Source organism: Tasmannia lanceolata, unplaced genomic scaffold (genome assembly GCF_043159265.1).
Source record: "Tasmannia lanceolata isolate RefF3 unplaced genomic scaffold, GAP_Taslan_0.1 ptg000016l, whole genome shotgun sequence".
NCBI classification, from domain to species: Eukaryota; Viridiplantae; Streptophyta; class Magnoliopsida; order Canellales; family Winteraceae; genus Tasmannia; species Tasmannia lanceolata.
In genome coordinates this window covers 10,917,447-10,942,165 of record NW_027518693.1, presented here as the reverse complement: position 1 = coordinate 10,942,165, position 24,719 = coordinate 10,917,447, and the positions used below count along the sequence as shown (strand labels likewise).

The 24,719-nt window shown below is 39.1% G+C and overlaps 1 protein-coding gene and 1 pseudogene across 2 annotated transcripts; both read right to left on the bottom strand.

Moving 5' to 3' along the window:
* Nucleotides 1-2,991: 2,991 nt before the first annotated feature.
* LOC143848640 (purine permease 3-like) lies at nt 2,992-8,845 on the bottom strand. The gene is made up of 2 exons (XM_077357633.1): nt 7,867-8,845; nt 2,992-3,496 (listed from the first exon to the last, which is right to left on the bottom strand). The coding sequence occupies exons 1-2, from the start codon at nt 8,656-8,658 to the stop codon at nt 3,143-3,145; spliced, it is 1,146 nt and encodes a 381-aa protein (XP_077213748.1). The 5' UTR covers nt 8,659-8,845; the 3' UTR covers nt 2,992-3,142.
* Nucleotides 8,846-17,688: 8,843 nt separating this feature from the next.
* LOC143847883 (purine permease 3 pseudogene) lies at nt 17,689-24,483 on the bottom strand (annotated as a pseudogene). The gene is made up of 2 exons (XR_013235255.1): nt 23,582-24,483; nt 17,689-17,844 (listed from the first exon to the last, which is right to left on the bottom strand). The product of XR_013235255.1 is annotated as a purine permease 3 pseudogene (transcript).
* Between the last annotated feature and the right edge of the window lie 236 nt (nt 24,484-24,719).

Genomic DNA, 24,719 nt, shown 5'->3' with positions numbered 1-24,719 from the left:
ATGGTGTCATATGATCCTTAGGCCTACTCCACTTCTCATCAGGTCACTCTTCCATAACTTACAGACTTCTTGGGGGAGTAGAGAGCCATCTATATATGCCGGAATTGCTGCTTATGTGAAAGCTCTTGCAATCTTTTATTAGTGAGAGGAGATGAAATTTGTAGAGAAAAGAAGAGAGAACCTGCAAAATTTGTAGGGGCAGTGTTGTGTTATTTAACTTATTTTCATAAAGATTTACAGCCCTAATCACATGCTTATATAATAATATATGTTTCATAAGTCATAACTTCCCACACTGTCGTAGTCAAGACATGGCCAACAATCCGAATAGAAGTATATAATTTATGAGTTGAAATGCCGGTCCCATTTGTGTGTGTCTGTGTGTGGTGTCTTTGTTAGACTTTGTATCTCTTTCTGACTGTAATAGAGATCTTTATATGAATAACAGCCTTTATCAGCAGCTATCTACTGGTTGAACTTACAGGTGGCAGCAAATCATTGATCGATTGACGGGTCCTGCTATGCTTCAATTTCCATTCTTCATTTTGATCCTCCTGTTGCTCAACAGAAGTATGGGTTGAGGTCTACATTGTTAGTGGCATGCTAATGGTTTCTCTGAGCATCAAAACTCCCATCCAGCTCATCATTGGGAGGTAATAAGCTACTTAAACAATCAGTCTTTACTTCCTCATTCATTGGCTATGATCTCACCTCAGAAAGAACTGATCCTTGTTTGAAAGGTGGATCAAAACTTATGTATAGTACTTGTTCATTCATATTGAAATAATAGAGTTACATGTTTAATTTGAGGTTAATTCAGCCATTTTGTTGTTCTAGTAAACATTTTTTTTGGGACTTGAGCCATATCTGTATCGGTACAATGCAAATAGCAACAGGAAACAATCCAAGAAGGAAGACCAATTATGTGTCTTTAAAATTTATACATGTATGTAGCTTTCTGGACAGAAATTGCATGTGAATCTGTGGGTGGCCATGTTTGTACCATTCAAGATTTTATATAGATTGAAGCTATTCAGGAGCATATTCTGAGTCGGTGGTGGATTGATACCGTGGCTCTTTGAACTTCCTTGGATTAGTTCTGCTATGCATTGTCCTCTGTAGCCAGCCACCACCCACCATTGTTGCATTGATATGGACACGGTATCTGGTCTGACATGGGTTCTCTCGTAACACTTCAACTCCCGTCCAAAACATACAATAAGGGGCCGTTTGGATACATGGATTTTATAATCCTGGATTTTACAATCATAGATTATAAAATTATGTGGTTCTTGGGGAAGAGTAAAGGTTGGGACCATTCACTAATTTATTGATCCCCAACATAGATAGGCTGGGCCCTGGAAGTCTTTTCCATCAGAAAGTTATGAAGAACATGTAGGCTTGAGTGGGCCCACTTTGAATTAGTTTTCCAAGAGAACAATGATACAAAAATCTTCACAGTTGCAGGGACAGGATTGTCTAATGCAGGAGAGTTTTAGTCATGACCCATCCATTGTAAGGAACTAGGGATCGTTTTCAATTTTGAGAACCAATTGTGAGTCCAAAACTGATAATTGTAGAAGTGCAACTCGGGTCAATTTTTGAGAATTCGGATTAAGTTTATACCATATAATAGGGCCGGGTTCGGCTTGATTCCAATTATTTTTTAGCAAAAGCTCAACCTGACCCGACTTAAGTTAATTGGACTCAATTATGTTTAATGTCAATGTTGTCCTTAACAGCCCTCCTAATATTGACAACTGTACCCTTAAAACGATGCAAGTAAAAGGGATTTGCATCGTTTAATGCCGTATAATAACAAATAAAAATAAGAAAATAAAAATATAGTCTACAATCCAATAGCTGAGTGTACATGTATTTTGGGTCATAGTCTTGTATTGAGTTAGAATTGTCCATTTTATCTTAATTCAGTTTCAAATCTCCATGGTCCTTCCTATGTTCTTGGGAGAATAATGCGGGTACTTAAAAGGGAAGAAGAAGAGAAATTAAATATCAAGAACACAACTTAGAGAAGAAAAAGAAAATGGGAGCAAAGCTCAGCCTAATTGATATTCCATCAATTACATAAGTTAATCAACATCCAAAATCCCCTCTGAAGATAGTTTCTAACTCTTTAAATAAAAGAAAACCAAAGCAAATTCGTTCAAGCTCCTCCACTAGCTAGTTTAAGGACTAACATAACATTAATTGCATAAGAACTCACTAACTTTAACTGTTTTGGGAACCCACATACATAGTTCACGAAAACTGGCATAACTTTCTAACCTGTTGTCCAATTTTCAAGTACAAATACTTGTTGGAAAGATCTCAAAGAGACCTACAACTTTGTAGTCTACCACTTTCCATAATTCTAGCATTTAGAGGTCTAAAAAAGAGATTATAAAACGGGCCAGCAACATTACTGCTGGATTGCACCTTGGAACTCCACCAAAAACACCTAGGCTTGACATGGCTGCCATGTTGGCACTATATCAGATAACATGGTAGTCCTTGAACAACCCATATCTTGTGCTCCTGCCATGTCCCCAAGTTTCTTGCAGAAGTGATCATCCTAAGTATCCTCTTTTTACACTTTCGTTTGTTGAATGTGAACTATTTTAGCGGAACCATCCATTTGCAGGCCAGTGGTCTAACGGCTATATGTGTTTTGTCTTGTGAGGTTTTTAGTCTACTGTGGCCCTAATGGACTGGTTCCAGCCATCAATACAAGATTTGAGTTGCTAATTTTTAGTTTGCTTGCAGCAACCATTCTCTACCCACTTCTTTTAGGCACAGTAAATGAGAAAAATAGAAAAATTTAGAAAATGCAGTTCGGCCAACTGGATCGACCAGCCTGTTTCCCAAGAAATTCAAATCACTTGGAAGATTCTCACCCGAATCGACTCGGTTTCACCTTGGTTGAGTTCTTGTTCTAGTTCGAGATTGAGTTTTTTGCCCTACTAAATCAAAACCACATTTAAATCATCAGAGTTAATGAAAAATTGACTCCAATCCAATCCACATTGGGGGTCCACCAGATGAACGGTTGGGACACCAATTCTTTAAGGCAAATCAAGATCATCAATCCATGCTAACGTATATTCATACAATTATCCTTACATAAAGAAATGCTATTTGGGTACTATGAATGAGGTAAGCTCTCTTCAGCTATAAGCTTTTCTTTCTCTCTATCTGCAAGCTTTTCTTTCTTCATTTTCCTCATCTCTCCATACAAGTAGGAGGCAAAACCCCAAAGAGAAAGAGCAAGGGAAACGCCCTTTTCAGCACCGAATTTCTCTTTGAAGATGAAGACGGCTAAGACCTCTATGACAGGGATAAGAGCTGCAATGATAACTCCCGCATGCAGAGATGAAGAAGATGAAATAACACCCACCATTCCTAGGAAGAAGAACTGCCAAACAATCGCACTCGCGGCGAGAAGCACATAATATTTTACCTCGCCAAGTTCAAATTCTCTTGCTTCTCTTGGAATAACCTGTAACATTTATGTCATAAACCCATATGAGAGAGAGAGAGATGAGTTTGTTTCCTAGGATTAGCTCCACAAGGTTAATGCAAAGATGAAGTAGAAACTGCCTTAGTGCTTTTCACTTCTCTTCAAATTTTTGTATGGAAATCTATTTACTATGCCACTTTTTGAGAAGGACATAGTGGAGTCGAAAGAAGTCATTGTGATGCAATTGGTCAAATAAGTTTAGGAGGAGGCCTAACTGAAATGATGATCACGTTCATAATGGTTGTTCATACTTCATAGTAAGAATCAAAGAATAAGGTTATCTTATAAAAGATCTGGAAATGATAGTTCGAGATCCATAGTCTGAAAAAAAGGTGTGCATTGCTATCACTACTCGGTTATGGTCAGATCAGGTGGAATTATATTCTGAAACCAGCTGACAACTCAGATAATGGTGCTGACATACGGTCGTGAGATTAAAGGATGAGCATGATGAGATTATTGAAGATGTCCTATTGATCTATCCGGGTAAAATTACTTCTCTAGATGATTTGATCTTACGTATCGGTTACTCTGTTCATGCATGCTCCAAACAAAAATATTTTGATATATATTCAAGAGAGAAGGATATGTGTTATGTTCTTGGGTGACTGATCTACTTTTGACGTAAAGGAATTTGGGAATGAATATGAACCGATATTCAATGAAGGGGTATTCACTTTGAGTTGTGTAATGCATGTCACAGAGATGTGAAAGAATCTAGCATCTTTTGGCCGATTAAAGTCCATCGGTTGTAGGTATTCAGCTGGAAGTATACCCATGAAAATCACGTGTGGATATACAGTAAGGATGAAAGGAAAAACGTGTGATGATTTGTATCATTTGGTGAGAACTACATTCATGAGTGTTGTTCATAATACCTTAATAGATTATTGGAAATAGAGAAACGTGGGCACACTCAAGGTCTCATATGCAAAGACAAGTTTTATAAAAGCTGATAGTGTGAAGTGCATGACGGTTTAGTTTCTAGTAGTAGAGAAGACGAGCCGAAAATCCTCTCCAGAGTTGACTAGTTGAGAGTTACAAGTTACAGTTGTACATTGGCCCTGTTGAACGAGTTTGGTGGAATTAAGACCACGAGTTTGGTGGAATTAAGACCAAGATGATTCAATAATAATTTTTATAGCTAGTGATGATAGAAGGTCGATGGATATTTGCAGTGCCAGCCAAAAGGAGAAGCCGCCAAAAACAAAAAAATATTCAGTGTGGCTAAGAAACAAGCCAAAGATGGAAATTATTTGATTTGGTGTCTTGTTTCCTTGCAATCGAGATTCTCCCTAGTATTTTCCTAATGGGATTAAGAAAGAGAATTGCTTTGGATGGTTTCTAAAATAATGGGATTTCTCTATAAGTTTCTTGGTTAGTACTTGGTTAGTACAGGAGATAAAGAAATTGAAAGAGTAGAAGAAGAAAAGGAGCTTTTAGAGTGGAAAAGAGAAAAGAATTAGGTTTTTCTTGGATGCGAGTGTAGGTCGGGTTTGATCTTTGGGGTATGAGCACTGAGTGTGTAAGGAATATGTTGAGGGATACTTTTCATGCCAGACCATAATTTGCTAATTTTGGCATAGGGAAGTGATATATTCGCCCCCTTCCCTTTTACTCAGAAGGGCCCCCTCTAGTGTATTTATGATTACTCTTTTACACTATAGGGGGCTGTCCCAAGTAAAAAAAGCAGCGGCCAATATATTAATTCCCTTTGACATATTCTGTCCTATATTAGGACTAGGTTTGTGCAGACCAATTCCTAAGGGCCTGTTTGTTTTGGATTATAAGTCCAAAATTGATTATTTGACTCCAAATGAAACAGTTTTGGACTCTCAATCATTTCTCAAAATCCCAATCAATTCGGGCCTAATATATGATTTGACATTGAGCAGACCAGGTTACTAAGATTTGGATCATTGGAAGATGGAAAATGATGGGGGAAGAGCACACTAGACATGTGAAGTTCTTTAATGAGCTTTCGGACAAGCTATCACTAATTCACTATGTTATCATTGCTTTAATAAGCCTTTAGACAAGCTATCTCTAGGTTTACTCATTAAAGCAATTGAGACACATGGGCCAAGATTGTATGCTGTCCCAAGGTTGAGTCATGAACTCCTGAACTAATGGTCTTTCCGTGCCCCATGTGTTTCTATGGAAAATATTTGTTTGGCCATCACATGTTTCTTCATAAATCATGTGAAGTTCTTTTAAACATATTGAAATAATAGTGTTGTAAGTGCAGAGATAAAATAATATGTTCGATGAATGAAGACGACTATGACTAAAAGCACACAGGGCATAAGTGCTTGGTAGTTTTGAACCACTGATTTAATTTGTCATCACAGGGTGACCCAGTGGGTCCATGCAAAAAAATTTCTACTTTGGGAATTAACGGTTTATGATAGGGTTCTTATTAAGAGCCCTTTTTAGTGGGTTTTTTCACCAGTAGAAGTTCCTTATCTATATGGGAAATGTTGTAGTCGTTGTTGAGAGATTTTTTGAAGCAAAAAGAGTCTCCGGTTGGTGAAGAAGCGAAAAACGGAAACAAACATCTTCATAGAGTGTATTCGGATGAATACGGATTAATGAGATTTTGGATCCCCTGGTGAAGAAGGTTGAAGAATGTGATCGAAGCACGGCCAACTAGGGAGGGATCCTAGATGACATCGGGTTTGTGTGTCGTGTAATCCGCAGGGAGTTTTGTGCTTCTGTAATCCATTGAGTGCTTCTTGTAATTCTTTTATTTTGCCCATTAAAATCTTTCGAAGTCTTCTCCCGTAGATGTAGACACACATTGTGGTGAACCATGTGAATCTTGTGTGCTAACAATGCGTTTGGCTAACACACAAAATCGTAAAGATGCTTCCATATTTGGACTGTTAACGGGTCACTGCGGAGGGCTGTTTTGAGCCCTAAATTCATAACACTTGAGTCATGTTTGACAACCATGAATTTTTTTTATTTTTTTTCATGAAAAATTTAGTTTCTCAAGTGGTGAGAGAGAGAGATCTGTAAGTGCAGGAATGACTGGACGAAGAAGTGGGTAAAAACAAGTAAAAAAATCACTCACATGTTGAGTGGAGACATCTTTTTTCAGGCTCTATTAATTTGTTCACCTCTGAAATCACTCCTCCCACCCTCACAACTTGTGAACTAAATTTATCATGAAAAAAAATAGTTTGGTACTAATTTCCGGATAGAGACAAAGTTCTAGATAACCACGACCCACAGTACTGGACGTTGCTCCAATCGAAGAGAGGATACATTTGCAGATGAAAGTAGGTATGTGGGCCTATTACAATAAGAAAAGGGCAGTGATATTTCTCCACCATCCCCCCTTTAACAGATATCGTTAGGATCTGCAAAGGGGTGTGGGGGGTGGGAGGGGGGAATATCACTGCCCTAAGAAAAAACAATGATAGTTCAACTTTTCTTTTCTATGACTCAAATACCCAAATATTTTAATCGGATAAATCAAAGACATTTTATATGCTGTGTGAGAGTGAGGTCTAGTATTTTTTTAAAGTACAGTGGGCCCACATCATAGGATGATCCAAACCGTTCAGTTGCTGTGTCACAATGTAAATAAGCTGCACCCCTTAAATCATCTTCATACAATGATTATAACCCTCCGATCTCTAAAAGTATCTGTAATATGCAGTCCCTCTCCAGATTGGAGGGTTAGGATAATCCTATGGAGATTATTCACAGGGTACAGCCTATTTATGCTGTAGCCCAACTAATGAACGATTTGGATCATTCGATGAAGTGGAACCCACTGTAGAAATTGAAAAATCACGGCAAATCTCATCAATCAAATACCCCCGCAAAATCTAAGTGATATGGTGCGAGCCCATATAGTCCAATATTTTTCCAAAAGTACCGTATGCCTTACACCATAGGATGATCCAAACCATCAATTTGATGGGCCACAACATATACACCTTGCGTCCCAAAAATCATTTCCATTAGAATGATTCCTATCCCTACAATCTATTGAGGTTTTCATAATATGCAGTTCCTGAATAAATCGTATGGCTAGAATCATCATATGGAAATTATTTTTGGGGCACAACTTACGTTGTGGAGCATCAAATGGACGTTTTGGATCATCCTATGGTGTAAGCCGTGCAGTATGTTTTTCAAAAATACTGGACCATATAGGCTTACACCATATAAAATCTCCATTGATGTATTATCGAAATGAGAAATCTGGGAGATTTTTTTTTTGTCACATTGAACATGGCAATGGCCACTGGGTGATTAGTTCCATGTGCCCAATCTAGCTGTTCTTGTACTTTCTAGAGAGAGAGAGAGAGAGAGAGAGAGAGAGAGATTGATACCTGAAAATCGTTATCTACCAACATCCCCACAGTGCAAAAAGCAGTAGCGAAGAAAGACAACACCAACTGCATCTCCATAACCAAACTATACGTTATTTCCTGCTTTGCTTTAATATAAGTAAGCTCCACCAAAGGCAACACTAGTCCATACAAAGCAGCTGCACCAATAGTCATAAAAAACCCTGACCAATACTGAAAATTCGTTTCATTCTTAGGTCTATCCCCATTCGTATGTAATCCAAGAATAATCGCTCCAACGGTTAATAAAACAACCGAATTTATCGAATAAGGACTGAATTTCTGCTTAACAATAACCAAAGCGAAAACTGCAGTAAAGGCTAATTGACTTGAGATGAGAAGAGCTGATGTAGAAACAGGAAGATAAGAAACACCAAAGGCGTATAAATAATCATCCATACCAGTGAGAATTCCTAACACAAAGCAGGCTATGAAGAGACGAGGTGTTATGAAGAAGACTTTTGCGGTGTTACCGTCTTTTAATCGACGGTTGTGATAAGAGATTAAGAGAGGGATTAACATAATTGGCCATCCACCTGTTTCTAGCCAGCTTGATAGCCATTTTCTTTTGCCACCACGTAAGAAGTATAGACGAAGAAGTAAGGGGCCACCAATGTTACCTATGGAAAAAATGATAGAATTTATCACTAGAAAGGCTGTTTTTGTGGCTTTGGTGAGGCCCTCTTTGTTGGGTTCTTCGGTTTGGGATGTTTCCATATCTTTCTCTATGTCTAAAGGGATGGGAGGAGGTGAGATTTGGTTGGAGTTAGACATGGAGAGAGGCAAGCAAATTGAGAGAGAAGGGTTTTTCTTTGGGGGGACTGAGAAAGTTTAAATGGGAATGAGTTTTGGATTGAATGGTAGTTCAGTTGAGGAGTGAAAGAAGATTATTGAGAATGAGTCTTGGATTGAATGGTAGTTCAGTTGGGGAGTGACGGAGAGAGTTTGTTGGGATCGTTATTTTGGTGGCCGACTTTTGTAAGATGAAAGGTGGGATTTTAAATTGTATTTTTTTCGTGTTTCTTGTGTTTGGATTCTAAGTCTTTGTCTTAAATTTGTACTGCCATTGAAGCTAGTTTTGGCCAGTCTACACGTAAGATCGGTACGTGTGAGGGGCCTGAGGGCACTGATTTCGTGGTCCTCTTTGCTTCAATTGGAAAAATTGCAAATGGGGGACATCAAAACACGAGAATTGCCATCCGGGGACACACTTGTGAAAAATTGTTAAAGAGGGTTGATAATCCCCTTTTGAGAGTTTGATAAACCCAATTAGAGGGTTGATAAGCGCCTTTTAGAGACTTGATAACCACATTTCGTCCCTCTCTAACAATTTTTCAAAAGTGTGTCCCCCCTTGGCAATTCTCGCATTTTGATGTCAACCGTTGGCAATTTTCCGTGCGACCCATTACAGTTACCGCAATTAATTAATGGCAAGTGATATATTCGTTCCCACTTTTTTCCCTTGTCCAGCACCCTCTAGTGTATTTATGACTACCCTTTTACACTACAAACGGGTGGCCCAAGAAAGAAAAAGGGGGCGAATATATTATTTCCCTTATAGTGTCGAATAACTCCAAACTCAAGTCTTGAAAAAAAAATCGTAAGGACTGAAACTCAACCCGGTTCATGTTTTTCTTTGCGTTCCTTGTTTAAACTTCAACCTTATATTTAGTAAACTCACACGACATTCAAACTGCTCACACGTTTTTAGTTCAAATTCTTTTGTGATCACGGACAGGTATTTGAGGAGGATGGGATGATTGGCGAAGGTAAAGAAGAGGATGGACTCTACGTCTCTATCTATTGCGACTTCCAAATAAGGATTTTGCTAGGGCATTCTTTAGGGTGCACAGGGGACTCCTTAAGGTCAAGGTGCATTGAAAATGATATTTTACAATCATTTTAAACATGTTTGGATCGTTGAAGTTTGAACACCCTTCTTTTGCATGAAAATAACTTATCAAATTTATAGTAACTAAGTAGTTACTTGTTAATTTAATATTTGAAGAGGATGGGATGATTGGCGCACGTAAAGAAGAGGATGGACTCTACCTATTGCAACTTCCAATTAAGGTTTTTGCTACGGAATTCTTTAAGGTGCATAGCCCCCCCCTTTTTTACTCGGGACAGCCATCTAGTGTATCTATGAGTGGAGAGGATCGAATTTATCATTTTTCCTACACATATTTTGAGACCTTTTAATCAAAACAGGTGTAAAAACCCTGGCAGTAAAACATCTCATTTTGGGGGCTTTTGTTTCCTGTTTTGATTTATGCCATACCATGGTTGGGACATTTACCTAATAATTGATCGTTTGAATTTATTAGTTCAAACTTCAAAATATTTCAGATATTTGGTTTCTACTCTTCATCATTGTATCATTTGTCCTATTGCTAAACAAACGCCTTCTCCATTTCCATAAGTAGTATCTTGTACCATTTTTATCCTATTGCTAAACAAACACGTTCTCCACTTCCATAAGTATTATTTCCACTACTCTAACTTTCCATCTGATTAATTGCAATATTTGGGGCATATTTCTAATTGGTGTGCCTCATTTTTTAATAACAATGATGACTTTTATCGATGTACGCCAAATTTTTTTCCCCCTGGAGACCGAAAATTAGAAGTTTTACTGCTTTTGTTAAGTGCTACTACCCCAACTTCATTTCCTATGATATTCACACTCACTTGATTTAATAACGACACTCATCTCTTTTATCTACTCTTCTAATTGCCTTATAAAGGCCCTCACAATTTCCAAATAGTATTAACTGCCAATCAAACTCTACGTGCTACCTGCTAGTCCTCGGACTAACAGGTATGGTAGTCCTGCCCCATCTCCATTACACACATTGGGTGTTCATATTTTTTTGCAATCTGTCACGTGTGGAACCGCTTGGAGTGTTGTCAATTTTTCTTTTCTTCTTTCATTATCTCTTGACATTTTTTAATTCGGTGGGGATTCAAGCTCTTGTATTTTCTTCTTGTTCTTTTGCAATGATTTCGAAAGAACGAGATAAAAAATTGCCCACTTTGACTTGTGGAGATCATAGCACCTTTAGAATTCAAACTGTTTTTGTTCCATAGACCATGCGGGCCATGTGCAATCAATTTTGCTTGTGCCTTTTATACCCTTCCAAATCCAAGTGGGTGTATGGGTTAAAATTCTTCCTGAATATTATTCCATGAAAAAGTTTTTCAGAATAAAAACAATTTGCCCATAAAAAAAGAATAAAAACAGTTCTTCCCAATTTTTATGGAATTTTCAACCCTGTTGGAGCTTAGAATGTTCTTTTCAATGATTTTTTTAGTGATTTTTTCTTTTACACTAGATTCAAACGCCTCATAAGGATGCAGCATGGGTAATATTAGGTTGAAACTCTGCTAAAAATAAAAGTTGATCTACCTAAGCTCGACCCTAAATCCTAAAATTTGACCTAATTTGCACCATTACTTCCAATCCAATTACGGCGGTCAAGGGTCAATAGCTGAGGTGAATCTAGATCAGACTTTCGTTGTTCGCTATTTTGGCAAAAGGTCAAGGCGAGTACAACTTCTAAATTATTACATAGAAGCCATTCATCACCTCATCTATGAGAATCTTAGGTGCCTGGTCTCCACAAATCCAATTCCTGATTCTGGCAATCCAAATGCACCTTAAGGGCCCGTTTGGATACCCCTTGGATTTAGATTTGGAGGTGAATTTGGATTTCCAAAATCCATTGGTTCAAAATCCAGAATTTTAAAATTCACAAATTTATAAATAATGCCGTTTGGATGACCACGTATAGATTTGGATTTCAAATCTAAATTAATTTTTTTTTGTTTGGATGCTCTTTGGATTTGAATTTGAAATTTAACAAAACCAAAATGCCCTAGAAATATAGGGGCATTTCAGTCATTTTCCATGATCAAGGGGTATTCTGGTCATTTTACCTATATGAGGCTGTTCATTTTCACCCGGTATAGGTGTATTCCGGTCATTTTGCATGACCTGGGGATATTCTAGTCATTTTACCTAATATGACGTATTTTTATCATTTTTATCTCATGAGGTTATTTTTAGTCATTTTAGTCATTTTTCATGAGCCATTAGTCATTTTTACTTGATATATGAGTATTTCAGTAATTTTCCATGATATTGGGGTATTCTAGTCATTTTACCCTATATTAAGTTATTTTGATCATTTTATGTCATAAGGGTATTTTAGTCATTTTGCCTGACCCAAGGGTATTCTAGTCATTTTACGTAATATGGCATGTTTTTATCATTTTTATCTCATGAGGGTATTTTTAGTCATTTTAGTCATTTTTATGAGCCATGGGTCATTTTTACTTGTTATAGGGGTATTTCAGTAATTTTTCATAATCTTGGGGTATTCTAATCATTTTACCCCATATGAGGTTATTTTGATCATTTTTATGTCATAAGGGTATTTTAGTCATTTTGCATGACTAGGGGTAGTTTTCATTTTTACTTGGTATAGGGGTATTTCGGTCATTTTGCCTGACCCGGGGGTTTTCTAGTCATTTTACCTAATACGACGTATTTTTATCATTTTTTAATGTCATGTGGGTACTTTAGTCATTTAACACTTCTTTGGTATATTTTGGTCATTTTAACCCCTTACAGGTCACATTTAGATTTATAAATAACCTCTCGCAGAAAGGATTTATAAATCCAAAAAGTTACACTAACATGAGGAATTTGTAAATCTTGTGGATTTCACTCAAATCAAAATCCAGATGTCATAAACGCTTGGCAAACGCCGAATTTGGATTTAAAAATCCAAATTCACCTCCAAATCCAAATCCAAGGGGTATCCAAACAGGCCCTAAGGGTGTCAAAGACTACTTCGGATTGGATCCACCTGTGCCTCGGTCACAATCCAGTCGGATCCATTATCATTTTTGGAGTGCTTTTTGGGTCTACTTCTCGAGTCTATACCGTAATCCATTTCGATTCAGACCATCCATCATGAGTGTCCAAGGTCTTAATTATGTTGCATTCTATCTATTATGGGTTAAGAGAGGATAGAAACACAAGAGATCGTGATAGAGATTGTTGTCATTTGTGAATAAATTTTTTTATTATCAATTTAAAAAAGGGAAAATTACATTTACACCCCCTCTAGTTTATGACACATCCACTTCTACCCCTATAGTTTAAAACATGACAACTACACCCCATGTGGTTTCAATTTGTGTAAGGTAGACCCCTCAGTTGACGGTTCGTCCACAGATTGAAGGGTTAGGATGATCCGATGGAGCTGATTTTTTAGGCACACCCTATCTATGTCATGGCTCATAAAATGAACGCTTTGGATCATCCAAACAATGTGGGCGACTGTGTTTTTGGTAGTGTTTGGATTCGGGTATGGGCTCACAATGTTTGGATGATCCAAAGCGTTCATTTGATGGGCCCTGACATAGATAGGGTGTGCCCAAAAAATCAGCTCCATCGGATCATCCTAACCCTTCAATATGTGGACGAACCGTCAACTGAGGGGGCCTACCTTATACAAATTGGGGGTGTAGTTGTCACATTTTTAAATTAGAACGGGCGTAAATGTAATTTTCCCTTAAAAAAATTATAGATATAACTTGACCATATTGACCTGGCGCCAAAGCATCTATCAAGTCAGAGCACCCAAAAAGAATAGTCGGAGGTGGGTACCCATTTAATTTGACATTATGGGGGATGTAAGAATCATGACTAAATGGCACCCGGTACTAGAAGGAAATCAAATATTGAAAGTAGGGCTGCAAATGAACCGAGCCGGCTCATGAACATGTTTGGGTTCGGCTCGTTAAAAGCTCGGCTCGGGCTCGTTCGTAAACGAGCCGAACCCGAGCCCAAAAATTAGGCTCGTCAAATAAACGGGCCGAACTTGAGCTTTGTATAGTTCGGCTCGGAAAAGCTCGTGAGCTTTTTAGGCTCGGTTCATAAAGCCGAGCCGAGCTTTAAAACTCGGATTATGTTCGTTATATATATATATATATATATATATATATATATATATATATATATATATAGAGAGAGAGAGAGAGAGAGAGAGAGAGAGAGAGAGAGAGGAAACAGTTCCTACACATATGTGTAGAGAGTTCTCTACACACTAGCTTAAAATACAGTTGGGGCCCACATTGTTTGGGTGATCCAAGCCATCCATTTTAAAGGCCCTCACATAGATAGGGTGTCTACAAAAAATCAGATCCATAGGATCATCCCAACCTTATGATTTGTGGAGGTAAAATGGATGTCTTTAAACCTTCACAAATTAGTCCATTTTTTGCCTCCACAGTTCGAATGGTTAGGATGATCCTATGGATCTGATTTTTTGTGGACACCCTATCTATGTGAGGGCCTTAAAAATGAATGGTTTGGATCACCCAAATAATGTGGCCCCCAATGTATTTTAAGCTAGTGTGTAGATAACTTATCTACACATATATGTAGGAACCGTTTTCTCATATGTATATATATATATATATATATATATATATATAGAGATAAGTGTTCCTACACGGCCGTGTAGATAAGCTTATCTACTCCTCCCTTAAAAAGTACAGTGGGCCCACTCATTGTGGATGATCCAAAGCATTCATTTGATAGGTCTTATCATAGATAGGGTGTGCCCAAAAAATCAGCACCAAAGGGTCATCCTAGCCCTTCGTTTTGTTGGGCCTTGTAGAAACAGAATGGACGCACTGTGTAAGATGCGTAAGATGCGTCCATTCTGTTTCTACAAGGCCCAACAAAACGAAGGGCTAGGATGACCCTTTGGTGCTGATTTTTTGGGCACATCCTATCTATGATAAGACCTATCAAATGAATGCTTTGGATCATCCACAATGTGTGGGCCCACTGTACTTTTAAAATGGAGGAGTAGATAAGCTTATCTACACGGCCGTGTAGGAACACTTATCTCATATGTATATATATATATATATATATATATATATGTTACTTAATGGTATTTATTTGATTTTTTAAGCACGGGTCATTAAAAGCTCGGCTCGGGCTCGTTTCGTTTACTAAACGAGCCGAGCCAAGCTGAGCTCGAGCTTTGTGGAATTTTGGCGAGCCGAAAAAAAAAACCTCGTCACGAGCCGAGCCTCAAACTTAACGAGCCGAGCCCGAACACCCCAAAGCTAAGCTCGGCTCGGCTCGGTTCGTTTGCAGCCCTAATTGAAAGGTGTCAAAAACTAATATGAGAAAAGTACGGAATGGAGGTCATGTTTCGAGGAACTACGGATTACGGGCACCTTTTAAAACAAGAATGAAACACGGGCTAATCTTCAAAATTGGGTGGTCAAAAGACCCTGATACCCTTTTGACATCGACAGTCTTCCTTTTTCATTACTGCCTCTTAAATTGGTGCGCTTCACGAGGCTTCTTTTGGTTCGTTTGAATGTGTATTTGAACCGACAGAACCTTGGGTTCGTTTCTATCTTGGCCGTTGGAAGTAACTAGAGATAGATGGATGCTTGACACGTGTTGCAAAACTTTTTGGAATGCTGACAACCCAAAGTCATTATCTTTTCTCACTTCTCTTTTGGCTTATAACGGTAACATTATTGAATACGTCTCTTTTGGCTTAGAACAACGACGTTATTGAATATTTTATTATTTCTCACATCCCTTTTGGCTGATAATGTCGCCAGATTCTATAGTACGCCGCTGGAATATTAAGGGGTGCGCCGGCGAAAATAGGGTGTAAGCGGAAATACGGTGTACGCGGGAGTAAATAAAGGGATACACTGACGGAAATAGGGTGCAAGCGGAAATAGGGTATACGCCAACAGAATTCATGGGTATGCCGGCCGAAATAATGGGTACGCCTGCGTAAATAATGGGGTACGCCGGCTTAAATAGGGTGTAAGTGGAAATAGGGTGTACGCTGGCAAAATTTATGGGTACACTGGCAGAAATAATGGGGTACGCCGGCGGAAATAGGGTGTAAGCGAAAATAGGGTGTACGCCGGCGGAAATAATGGGTATGCTGGCGTAAATAATGAGGACCAAAAGAGAAGGAAAAAGATTCTAAGCCAAAAGAGACGTATTCAATAATGTTACCGTTCTAAGCCAAAAGAGAAGTGAGAAAAGATAACGTCAGCGTTCCAAAAAGTATTCAATAACGTCAGCGTTTCAAAAAGTTTTCCAACACGTGTCAAGCATCCATCCGTCTCTAGTTATTTCCAACGGCCAAGATAGAAATGAACCCAAGATTCTATCGGTTCAAATACACATTCAAAAGAACCAAAAGAAGCCTCGTGAAGCGCGCCAATTTAATAGGCAGTAATGAAAAAGGAGGACTCTGTCGATGTCAAAAGGGTATCAGAGTCTTTTCACCACCCGATTTTGAAAATTAGCCCCTGTTTCATTCTTGTTTTAAAAGTTGCCCGAAATCCGTATTTTCTCAAAACATGAGCAAGCTTTCCGTACTTTTCTCAACCAATAAAACTGTAAGTCAGATGATTATTTATACCGGGGACAAAAATCTGTATTAATCCTGCAGGTCATTCATGGATGGGACCTAACCAAATTTTTATAGGTATAAAAAGCTATGCCGCATAAACAAGTAGGGGTGTACACGAGTCGAGCTGAGCCGAGCTTGGCCAGGCTCGGCTCGGCTCGTTAAGCTCAAAAGCTCGGCTCGGGCTCGAACGAGGCTTGGGCTCGGCTCAGTCAGGCTCGCGAGCCTTACCGAGCTCGGGTTATATTAAGTTCACACCCATCATCTTCCCTGGACAGCCCTATCTAGTGTAATTTGACTACTTTTTTTACACTATGGGGGGGTGGTCCAAGTAACAAATGGGGTTCCAAAAATGAAGTGACATATTTTGCCTCCCCCTTTCACTCCATGGACAACCCTTTTAGTGTATATATTAATATATAATATATATATTTAAATATATTAAATTCTTAACGAGCCTTAACGAGCCGAGCCTGACCTAAATCGGGCTCGGCTCGGCTCGTTAAGGATTCGAGCCGAGCTCGAGCGAGCTTCCGAGCCCGAGCCAAAATTAACACCCTTATAAACAAGCCATCAACATGACTAAAAGCTTGGGTAGCTCAGCTAATAATTTATGTTTTTGCCTACCATCTGTACTGCCAGTAAATGAAATTAGGTAGAACATACAAAGCTATTAACATTTTCATTTCATTGGCATGTGTATATGTGTGTGTGAACTGGTCCATGCGTTGATTGGTTACATAATAATGAGATCCATGTTAATTGGACTTGGTGTCACATGCATGAATATGGCAAGCATGTTTACTGTTGTCTAACACCACTATAGTATGTAGAACTGTGGATAGCAAGATTTGGGCCGTCAGTCCTAAAGGGATCTTCTCGGTACCATTTAGTATGGTGTGCCAGGGAGGACGCTGGGCCCTAAGGGGCGTGGATTCTTAGATCCCACATCAGAAAGTGAGAAAAAGTTGCTAGGCTATATATATGTGAATTTCTCCTCTCCCCGTGTAGACGTGTTTTTAGCATCTCCAAAAGGCCGGCCCCACGGAGTGGGTTGGGCACAGTTAGTGCTACTGGAAAGCAAAACCGGAGAGGGTAGATGACCTAGAACAAGACAATATCTACACAGTTGGGTCGGGGAGTGACAGTGGCGATAAAAAATTGCCCGAGTAAATTTCTTATATACCAAGTATGCTGCCAACGTCATTCGAAGTCCCTGGAGAGCCCGAGTCACTTAACAGAGCATCATTATGAAATTTTCAATTGAAGCGCATGAGTCAAAGATGGCATATGGAGATTCACCTCACTTCCATAAAAACACCCTTCATATCGAGCATAGTGAAGAATACATTCTACCCCAGCTACTCAGGATTGAAGAGTTCAACGAGAGCTTGATTTCCGATCGAATCAAGTACCACCTTTGCCCACTTATGCCATAGTAATCTCTCGATGGAAATACTTGATCCAATGTAAAGGACACCTGATTAGACATCACAAGGAGGAGCAAATAAATAAAATATTGTTTGTTGGTTTGGGAAAATGACTTTTTAAAGTTACAAAAATACCCCTCATGAATCGACATCAATGAAAGAAAATACGAGGGTATTATTGTACACTGACGTCCTCCAGTCAGATCTAGGCTGCTCGATTAGGATTTTGTCATGAAGCGTCGTACGTCTAGGTCATGATCCGAAATAATTTTTGGGCCTTGGGATATGTATCCAATAGGCACAGGGATCATATAAAGGTGTTGTGCCATAGTCCCGTCATTTAACGTTCGGATTATTTGGAAATATCGGACCATCTGGGTTCATTAACGCCCTTAAATTAATTGTAGAGGTCGTCTAACCTTCATGGTGTGGAGTTAGTCATACCTAAAACAAAAGGATTTACAATTTTGCTGGAATAGGTAAAATTTAGGGAGATGATATTTTTGCCCCCCACATTAAGTGCACACCCCCCTTATAACCTGATTTGACGTGAAAAGTGGGTAACTTTATGTCAAATCACATCATAAAGGGTGTATGCAAGTACGGCAGGGGGTGAAAATATCATCACCCAAAATTTATCGCTTAAATTTATTGCTTTAATCTAAGCAGAGGGAGAGCTGGAATAGGTAAATTTATTGCTTTAATCTAAGTAGAGGGCGACTCCTTGAAGGTGGAGTTGGAAGTTTTCGACTTCCTCCTTGATTGTTTTGGGCTCTCTGTTTGGTTTTTCCCCTCTTTCAGTTCTTTTTTACGAGAAATTATATGGTGCCATATCGGGCACAAACAAGGGCGGGACATCCATCCTTGATACTTGATTCAACATCAGTCTCTTAAAAAGGTGAAAAACTGCGCTGCAGTTGGATCAAATACGAAGGGTGGATGCCCCGCCCTTGTTGGTGCCCGATCACCGTATAAAATCTCATTTTTTAATGAATTCATTGCCACTAAAAAAAAAAAAAAAAGGCTAAGGGACAACAGTAAGTCAGCAACTGCAATAAAATATATAGTGGCATAGAAATCAAGAGAGGATTTCTAAACATAGTTAACCCTGCGCATGGCTATATCCATGCGTGTATAACAGAGAGCAATCGTCGGTGATGCCATTATTATCACAACATTCAACACGCCTAATACCTTCTTTATAAAGATGAGAATTCCTCTAGCCAATTGGAGGGAGGAGGAAATGGATGTTGCTGTCAACAGTTTTGAACTTTGGAGGAGTGACAAATGCCTGAGGATGGAATTTACAGCAAAGAGGGCGGTGCATTCAATTCAGATTAGTGTCGAGGGGAGGTGAGTATTGAGTGTGTAGTAGGAGGCCTTTGTGTTAGAATACTTGTTTTTGCAGAAATCGGATTGTATCTCCAGCCATGATGATCATATGGAATCCACTGACGATGCACATAATCCAACCGTTGAAGATGCTCTGACAAACACAAGCACGATAAATAGGATCTGAAGTAGTTTCCAGACTTATCCAAGCCTTTATGCTCAGATCAATGGAATCACCGGCATGTTTCTAAGTAGATCAAGAACCACCAAGAGAACCAAAAACTGTTTTGTGTTATTGATGAGTTGTACTCAAGGCAATGGCATAAGAAATTTAGCAGGTTGCCGTGTTATTTAGACCCACCTTGTTTCTAAAGAATGTCTGAAGGCAAAGAAATCTTACCACCTCAAGTTTTTATGTAGCCGAAAATAGCAAGGGGGTGGACTTTAAGATATTCGACCAAAAGACTCATCTCATGATCATGCTCGGCAGTTCCACATCATGGAAAACAAAACTATATTTATTCCATTCACCATCTGGGAAATTCTTTGAAGATAATTATTTTCTAGATCCAATCTTCGTAAGCATAAAATTTTGGGTGTGTCGTATATATCTAATGAAGTATTTAATCATGCGTGATAAGTATATGCACTATCATTGATGTTGGGAAAGTTGCCTTGTTTCCTATTTAAGTGGGAAACATAAATTAGAACTTCTCTTGTACCTTTGCTAGAGGTAATTTAGTTTCTTGCAAGAGCAAGAAATAGTTGTTGTCACATAGCGTTTAGGCTGAGTATGGGGCTATGGTCAATGGGATTGCCGAGTTGCTTTAGCTAAGGATTCTCCTATATAACCCCAGAGTGAAGGTGGAAAGGCCCATGGAGTTTTCATATGACAATAAATCTGCTATTAATATTACTCTTAATTCGGTTTAGCAAGATCGTTCTACGCATAGTGGTTGACAGGTCCTTTGTACGAGAGAGTGAGTTGCTCCTAAAGAGATTTGTTTGCCATTTGTGAAGACAAATGTACTTGTAGATGCCTTAACTAAAGGGGTTGTCAAGCCCAAGTTAGTCTATCTTGTGCAAGTTCGACATGTCAACATCCATGCTTAGTTTAAGGGGAAGATTTGGTATATTACACATTATACAGGGACCATCACATCTGGTGTGTTACTAGTCAAGTGAATAGTGAAAATATAATCTGCATTTGTAATGTTTGTCCATACATATAATAAACACAAGGGACCATAGGGTTTGACTTTGAAATCCACGAACTCTCTCCCTCTCCTCTCCTTTTCTCTTCTTCCTTATCTATTGATTTGTTTATAGGGTTAAGTCACAACTATCATAAGCCAACTTATTTATATTATCTTTGAGTTTGTTGAAAAAGTGCTATAGGCATGCTCCCATTGTAACCAGGTTCATATCTGGGAATAATTTGTCAAGGCAAAATACTCGGGAAATTTATAGAAGTTCTGGGTTCAATTACCATTATGTTAGGTTTTGATGATACCTAATTGAAATTTTTGGAAGAAATAAAAAAATTTCATTTTATTCAAAAAATTTGCAACTAATTTGAGGTCTATTATACTATTTCACTACCAGATGTAAGTTTTAATTTGGACATTCATTTGACCAGGTTTTTTTTTTTTTTTTTTTTTTTTTAAGAAAATGAATAGCACTGTACCTTCAATGCTATCTGTAGACACCCCATTTCGACTGAACCCTTTTACGTCTTGTTTTAAATAATTACCCTATTAAACTAGTGTTTTGAGGTCCCAAATTGTGCCCTAGGTTAGCTTAGAGTCCCACCGAGGTCCCTGCAAAGTTTCGTCGAAATCCGAGCTAATTTGCCCAGCGAGCAAACCTCAGAAAATGTCGTGGTACAAGTTCAGAAGGGTGGCGATTTAGCCAGAAAAGGGGTTGTGTTGGAATCTAAAAAACCAGTTCAAAATTGCCATTTTGGGCTGTCCAGGAGGATATCTGGGTACACAGATTAGTGTACAGTATAATTGAGGGGTGCATTATCCGAGGCCGGGGTAATTTTGTAAATAGTAAAGATGCTTTTCTTCCCCTTCAAGTTACCATTAGGCCATAATCTAGATTACTAAGGGGTTAGGGGCTAGGATTAGTTAAAAGGCAGATATTTTTAGGGTTTTGATCCTAGCCATCCAATGCAAGAGGTAAAATGAAGGCCTAGGATTTGTGGAGAAAAAGAAAATATTTGCCTCCTGTTTTCTGTTTGACCCCCCCTGCTTGTATGAAAAATTATTGAAATCCATTAGAAGAGGGGTTGTCCATGGAGGATGAGGGGGTGCGAATTTATCATTTCCTTAAATAAGACAACGAATTAGGGTTTGAGGGGGAGGGAGGAGTCTCATTTCATCATTTTTACACAGAGAGAGGAGGGATGAGGGTTTTTGGCGGCTGGCCACCATTTTCTCCGCCACGGCTACACCTCGCCGCCGACACCATCTCCACCATTATCATCTTCCTTCAACCCTTCATCTCCACCGGCCGGCCGCCCCTATCAAGCACTTTTTCCCCAAACCCACCTCCATTAAAGACCCTTTTCTTCTTTTTTCTTCACCACCGATTCCGAGCTCCACCTATCACCGCCACCTTCAACCTCAAGACCCACCTCCACCTCCATCATCTTCTATACAGAAGAACCCTCTTCTTCAAATTTAAACCCATTTTACCCATCCACCACCTTTGATCCTTGTCTTCTTCAGTGAGAAATCACCACTCCAGCCCTCATTTCCTTTGCCATTGATACAATCTCCTCCACCACCACTATCCCCATTTTCAAAAAAAAAAAAGAAAAAACAGAGAGAGAGAGAGAGAAACAGAGAGAGAAAGAGGGGTTTTGGAGGTTCTCTTCTCCGGCAATCTCGCCGGTGCCGGCTCCCCACCTCCGCCATGGCTGCCCACCTTCCATCATTTTTCCTTCTTCCCTCCTACCTTTGCTACCTACTCAAACCCATCTCACTTTATTCCAGGTAAAACCCATCTTCATCTTCTTCACAGCCATCAAAACCCATTTCCGAATCCCATTATGCCTAACCCATTCCTCGATTTCCCAAGAACCCCATTGTTGTCAGCCATTGCTTGAAGCCCACACGGATTTTCCCCCAAACCCATATTCCATATTCCCCGAGAAGCCAACCCAAATCCCAATCACCGCAGCCACCGACCTCTACCCCTTTGGATTTGCAAAAAATCAGAGAGTTGCATAGAGAGCTGAATGAGATCTAAGGAAGAGGGGGGAAGAAATCAAAGAGAAAAGAGGATTTTCTTGGGTTTACAATTCGCAGGGAGGGGATAAGATCCGTTCATCACCATTTCTTTCACCCAAACTCCAGCAAACCTGCAGCCATTAGATTCAATCTAGATCTCATCTCTTCCCGGCCGAATATTCTCGCTCCGGCAGATCCTTACTCCGGCGGATCTTTTCTCCGGCAGATTCTTGCTCCGGAGAGGAGAGATATCTGCACCCTACATTGGTTTCAGGTAATGCTTATCTCTTCCTTAATTTCAACATGATTTCAGTCATCTTTGTTCTTATTCAGGGTTATCCATTCATTATCTATTCATTATCTGTGATTTGTTTGTGTTCTACTTAATGTCCTGTATGTTCTAGTTCGGTCTCTTATCACATGATTTTTCTTTCATGACCCTTAGTTAATGAATTTGTGGCCTAAGCACATTCTAGACTCTAAGTTCCCTTTGAAGGTCTGCAGCATTGGAGCCCATTAATATTTGCAATTTATTTGGTAGTTTCTTGTTCTCATCGGAAGCAAATGAGATGAAGACTGGCAATTCACAATCGAATGGTGTTGCAATAATGCCATCACCAATTTTTTTATTTTATTTTATTTTATTTTATTTTGTGGAAATTCATGGTGCTACTATTTCTCATCTGGGGTTTTAGTTGTTGCAAGATTAGCTGGAACTCGGTCATGAGAATGAGTGCAGATTTACGAGATTTATTTCTTTGCGAAGCATTTTTTTGTAATATAGCCCTCTTCTTCTTGTGACTATGATGGTTTGGTTTTGGGGAGTGAATCTGTGGGTATTTGCCCAATCCTCTGTGAACTATGCAAAAATATTTGATCTTGATCACAATCATCTTATATATAGAGAAATATGAGAGTCTGCCACTTGGATGACAATCATTGTTCCAAGTAGTATGACTGCTTACCTTTTTCTGTACTCTCATGAAGAGGTATCTTTGGTTGCATCACAACCAGTAATCTTATATGTTGTTGTTATGATGGTTCTCATATTCCCATTTGATATTTTTTTTTTTTTTTATCGTCCCGCTACTACTTATTGAGGACATTTTGGCAAATCATTCTCCAGGCAACGATGGAACATTTCTTGAGCCAATCTCTTTCCTTCCTGCCTTAGAGATAGAGAGAGAGAGAGAGAGAGAGAGAGAGAGATTCATACCTGAAAATCGTTATCTACCAACATCCCCAAAGTGCAAAAAGCTGTAGCAAAGAAAGACAACACCATCTGCATCTCCATTACCAAACTATACGTTATTTCCTGCTTTGCTTTAATATACGTAAGCTCCACCAAAGGAAACACTAGACCATACAAAGCAGCTGCACCAATAGTCATAAAAAACCCACACCAATACTTAAAATTCGTTTCATTTTTAGGTCTATCCCCATTCGTATGTAATCCAAGAATAATCGCTCCAACGGTTAATAAAACAACCGAATTTATCGAATAAGGACTGAATTTGTGCTTAACAATAACCAAAGCGAAAACCGCAGTAAAGGCTAAGTGGCTTGAGATGAGAAGAGCTGATGTAGAAACAGGAAGATAAGAAACACCAAAGGCGTATAAGTAATCATCCATACCAGTGAGAATTCCTAACACAAAGCAGGCTACGAAGAGACGAGGTGTAATGAAGAAGATCTTTGCGGCGTTACCATCTTTTAATCGACGGTTGTGATAACAGATTAAGAGAGGGATAAGCATAATTGGCCATCCACCTGTTTCGAGCCAGCTTGATAGCCATTTTCTTTTTCCACCACGTAAGAAGTATAGACGGAGGAGTAAGCGGCCACCAATGTTACCTATGGAAAAAATGATAGAATTTATCACTAGAAAGGCTGTTTTTGTGGCTTTGGTGAAGCCCTCTTTGTTGGGTTCTTGGGTTTGGGATGTTTCCATATCTTTCTCTATGTCTAGAGGGATGGGAGGAGGTGAGATTTGGTTGGTGTTAGACATGGAGAGAGGCAAACAAATTTAGAGAGAAGGGGTTTTTTGGTGGACTGAGAAAGTTAATGAGACTGAGTTTTGAGTTGAATGGTAGTTCAGTTGGGGAGTGCAGAAGAAACTGAATGGTAGTTCTGTTGGGTTTTCTCGTGTTTCTTGTGTTTGGATTCTAAGTCTTTTCTTAAATTAGTACTGCCATTGAAGCTAGCTTTGGCCAGTCTACAATTGCGACAAAATTATAAAGATATCTTCGTAAGATTGATTCGTGTGAGGGGCCTGAGGGCACTGATTTCGTGTCCTCTTTGCTTCAATTTTCTGAAGGAAAAATTGCCAATGGGGGACATCAAAAAACGAGAAT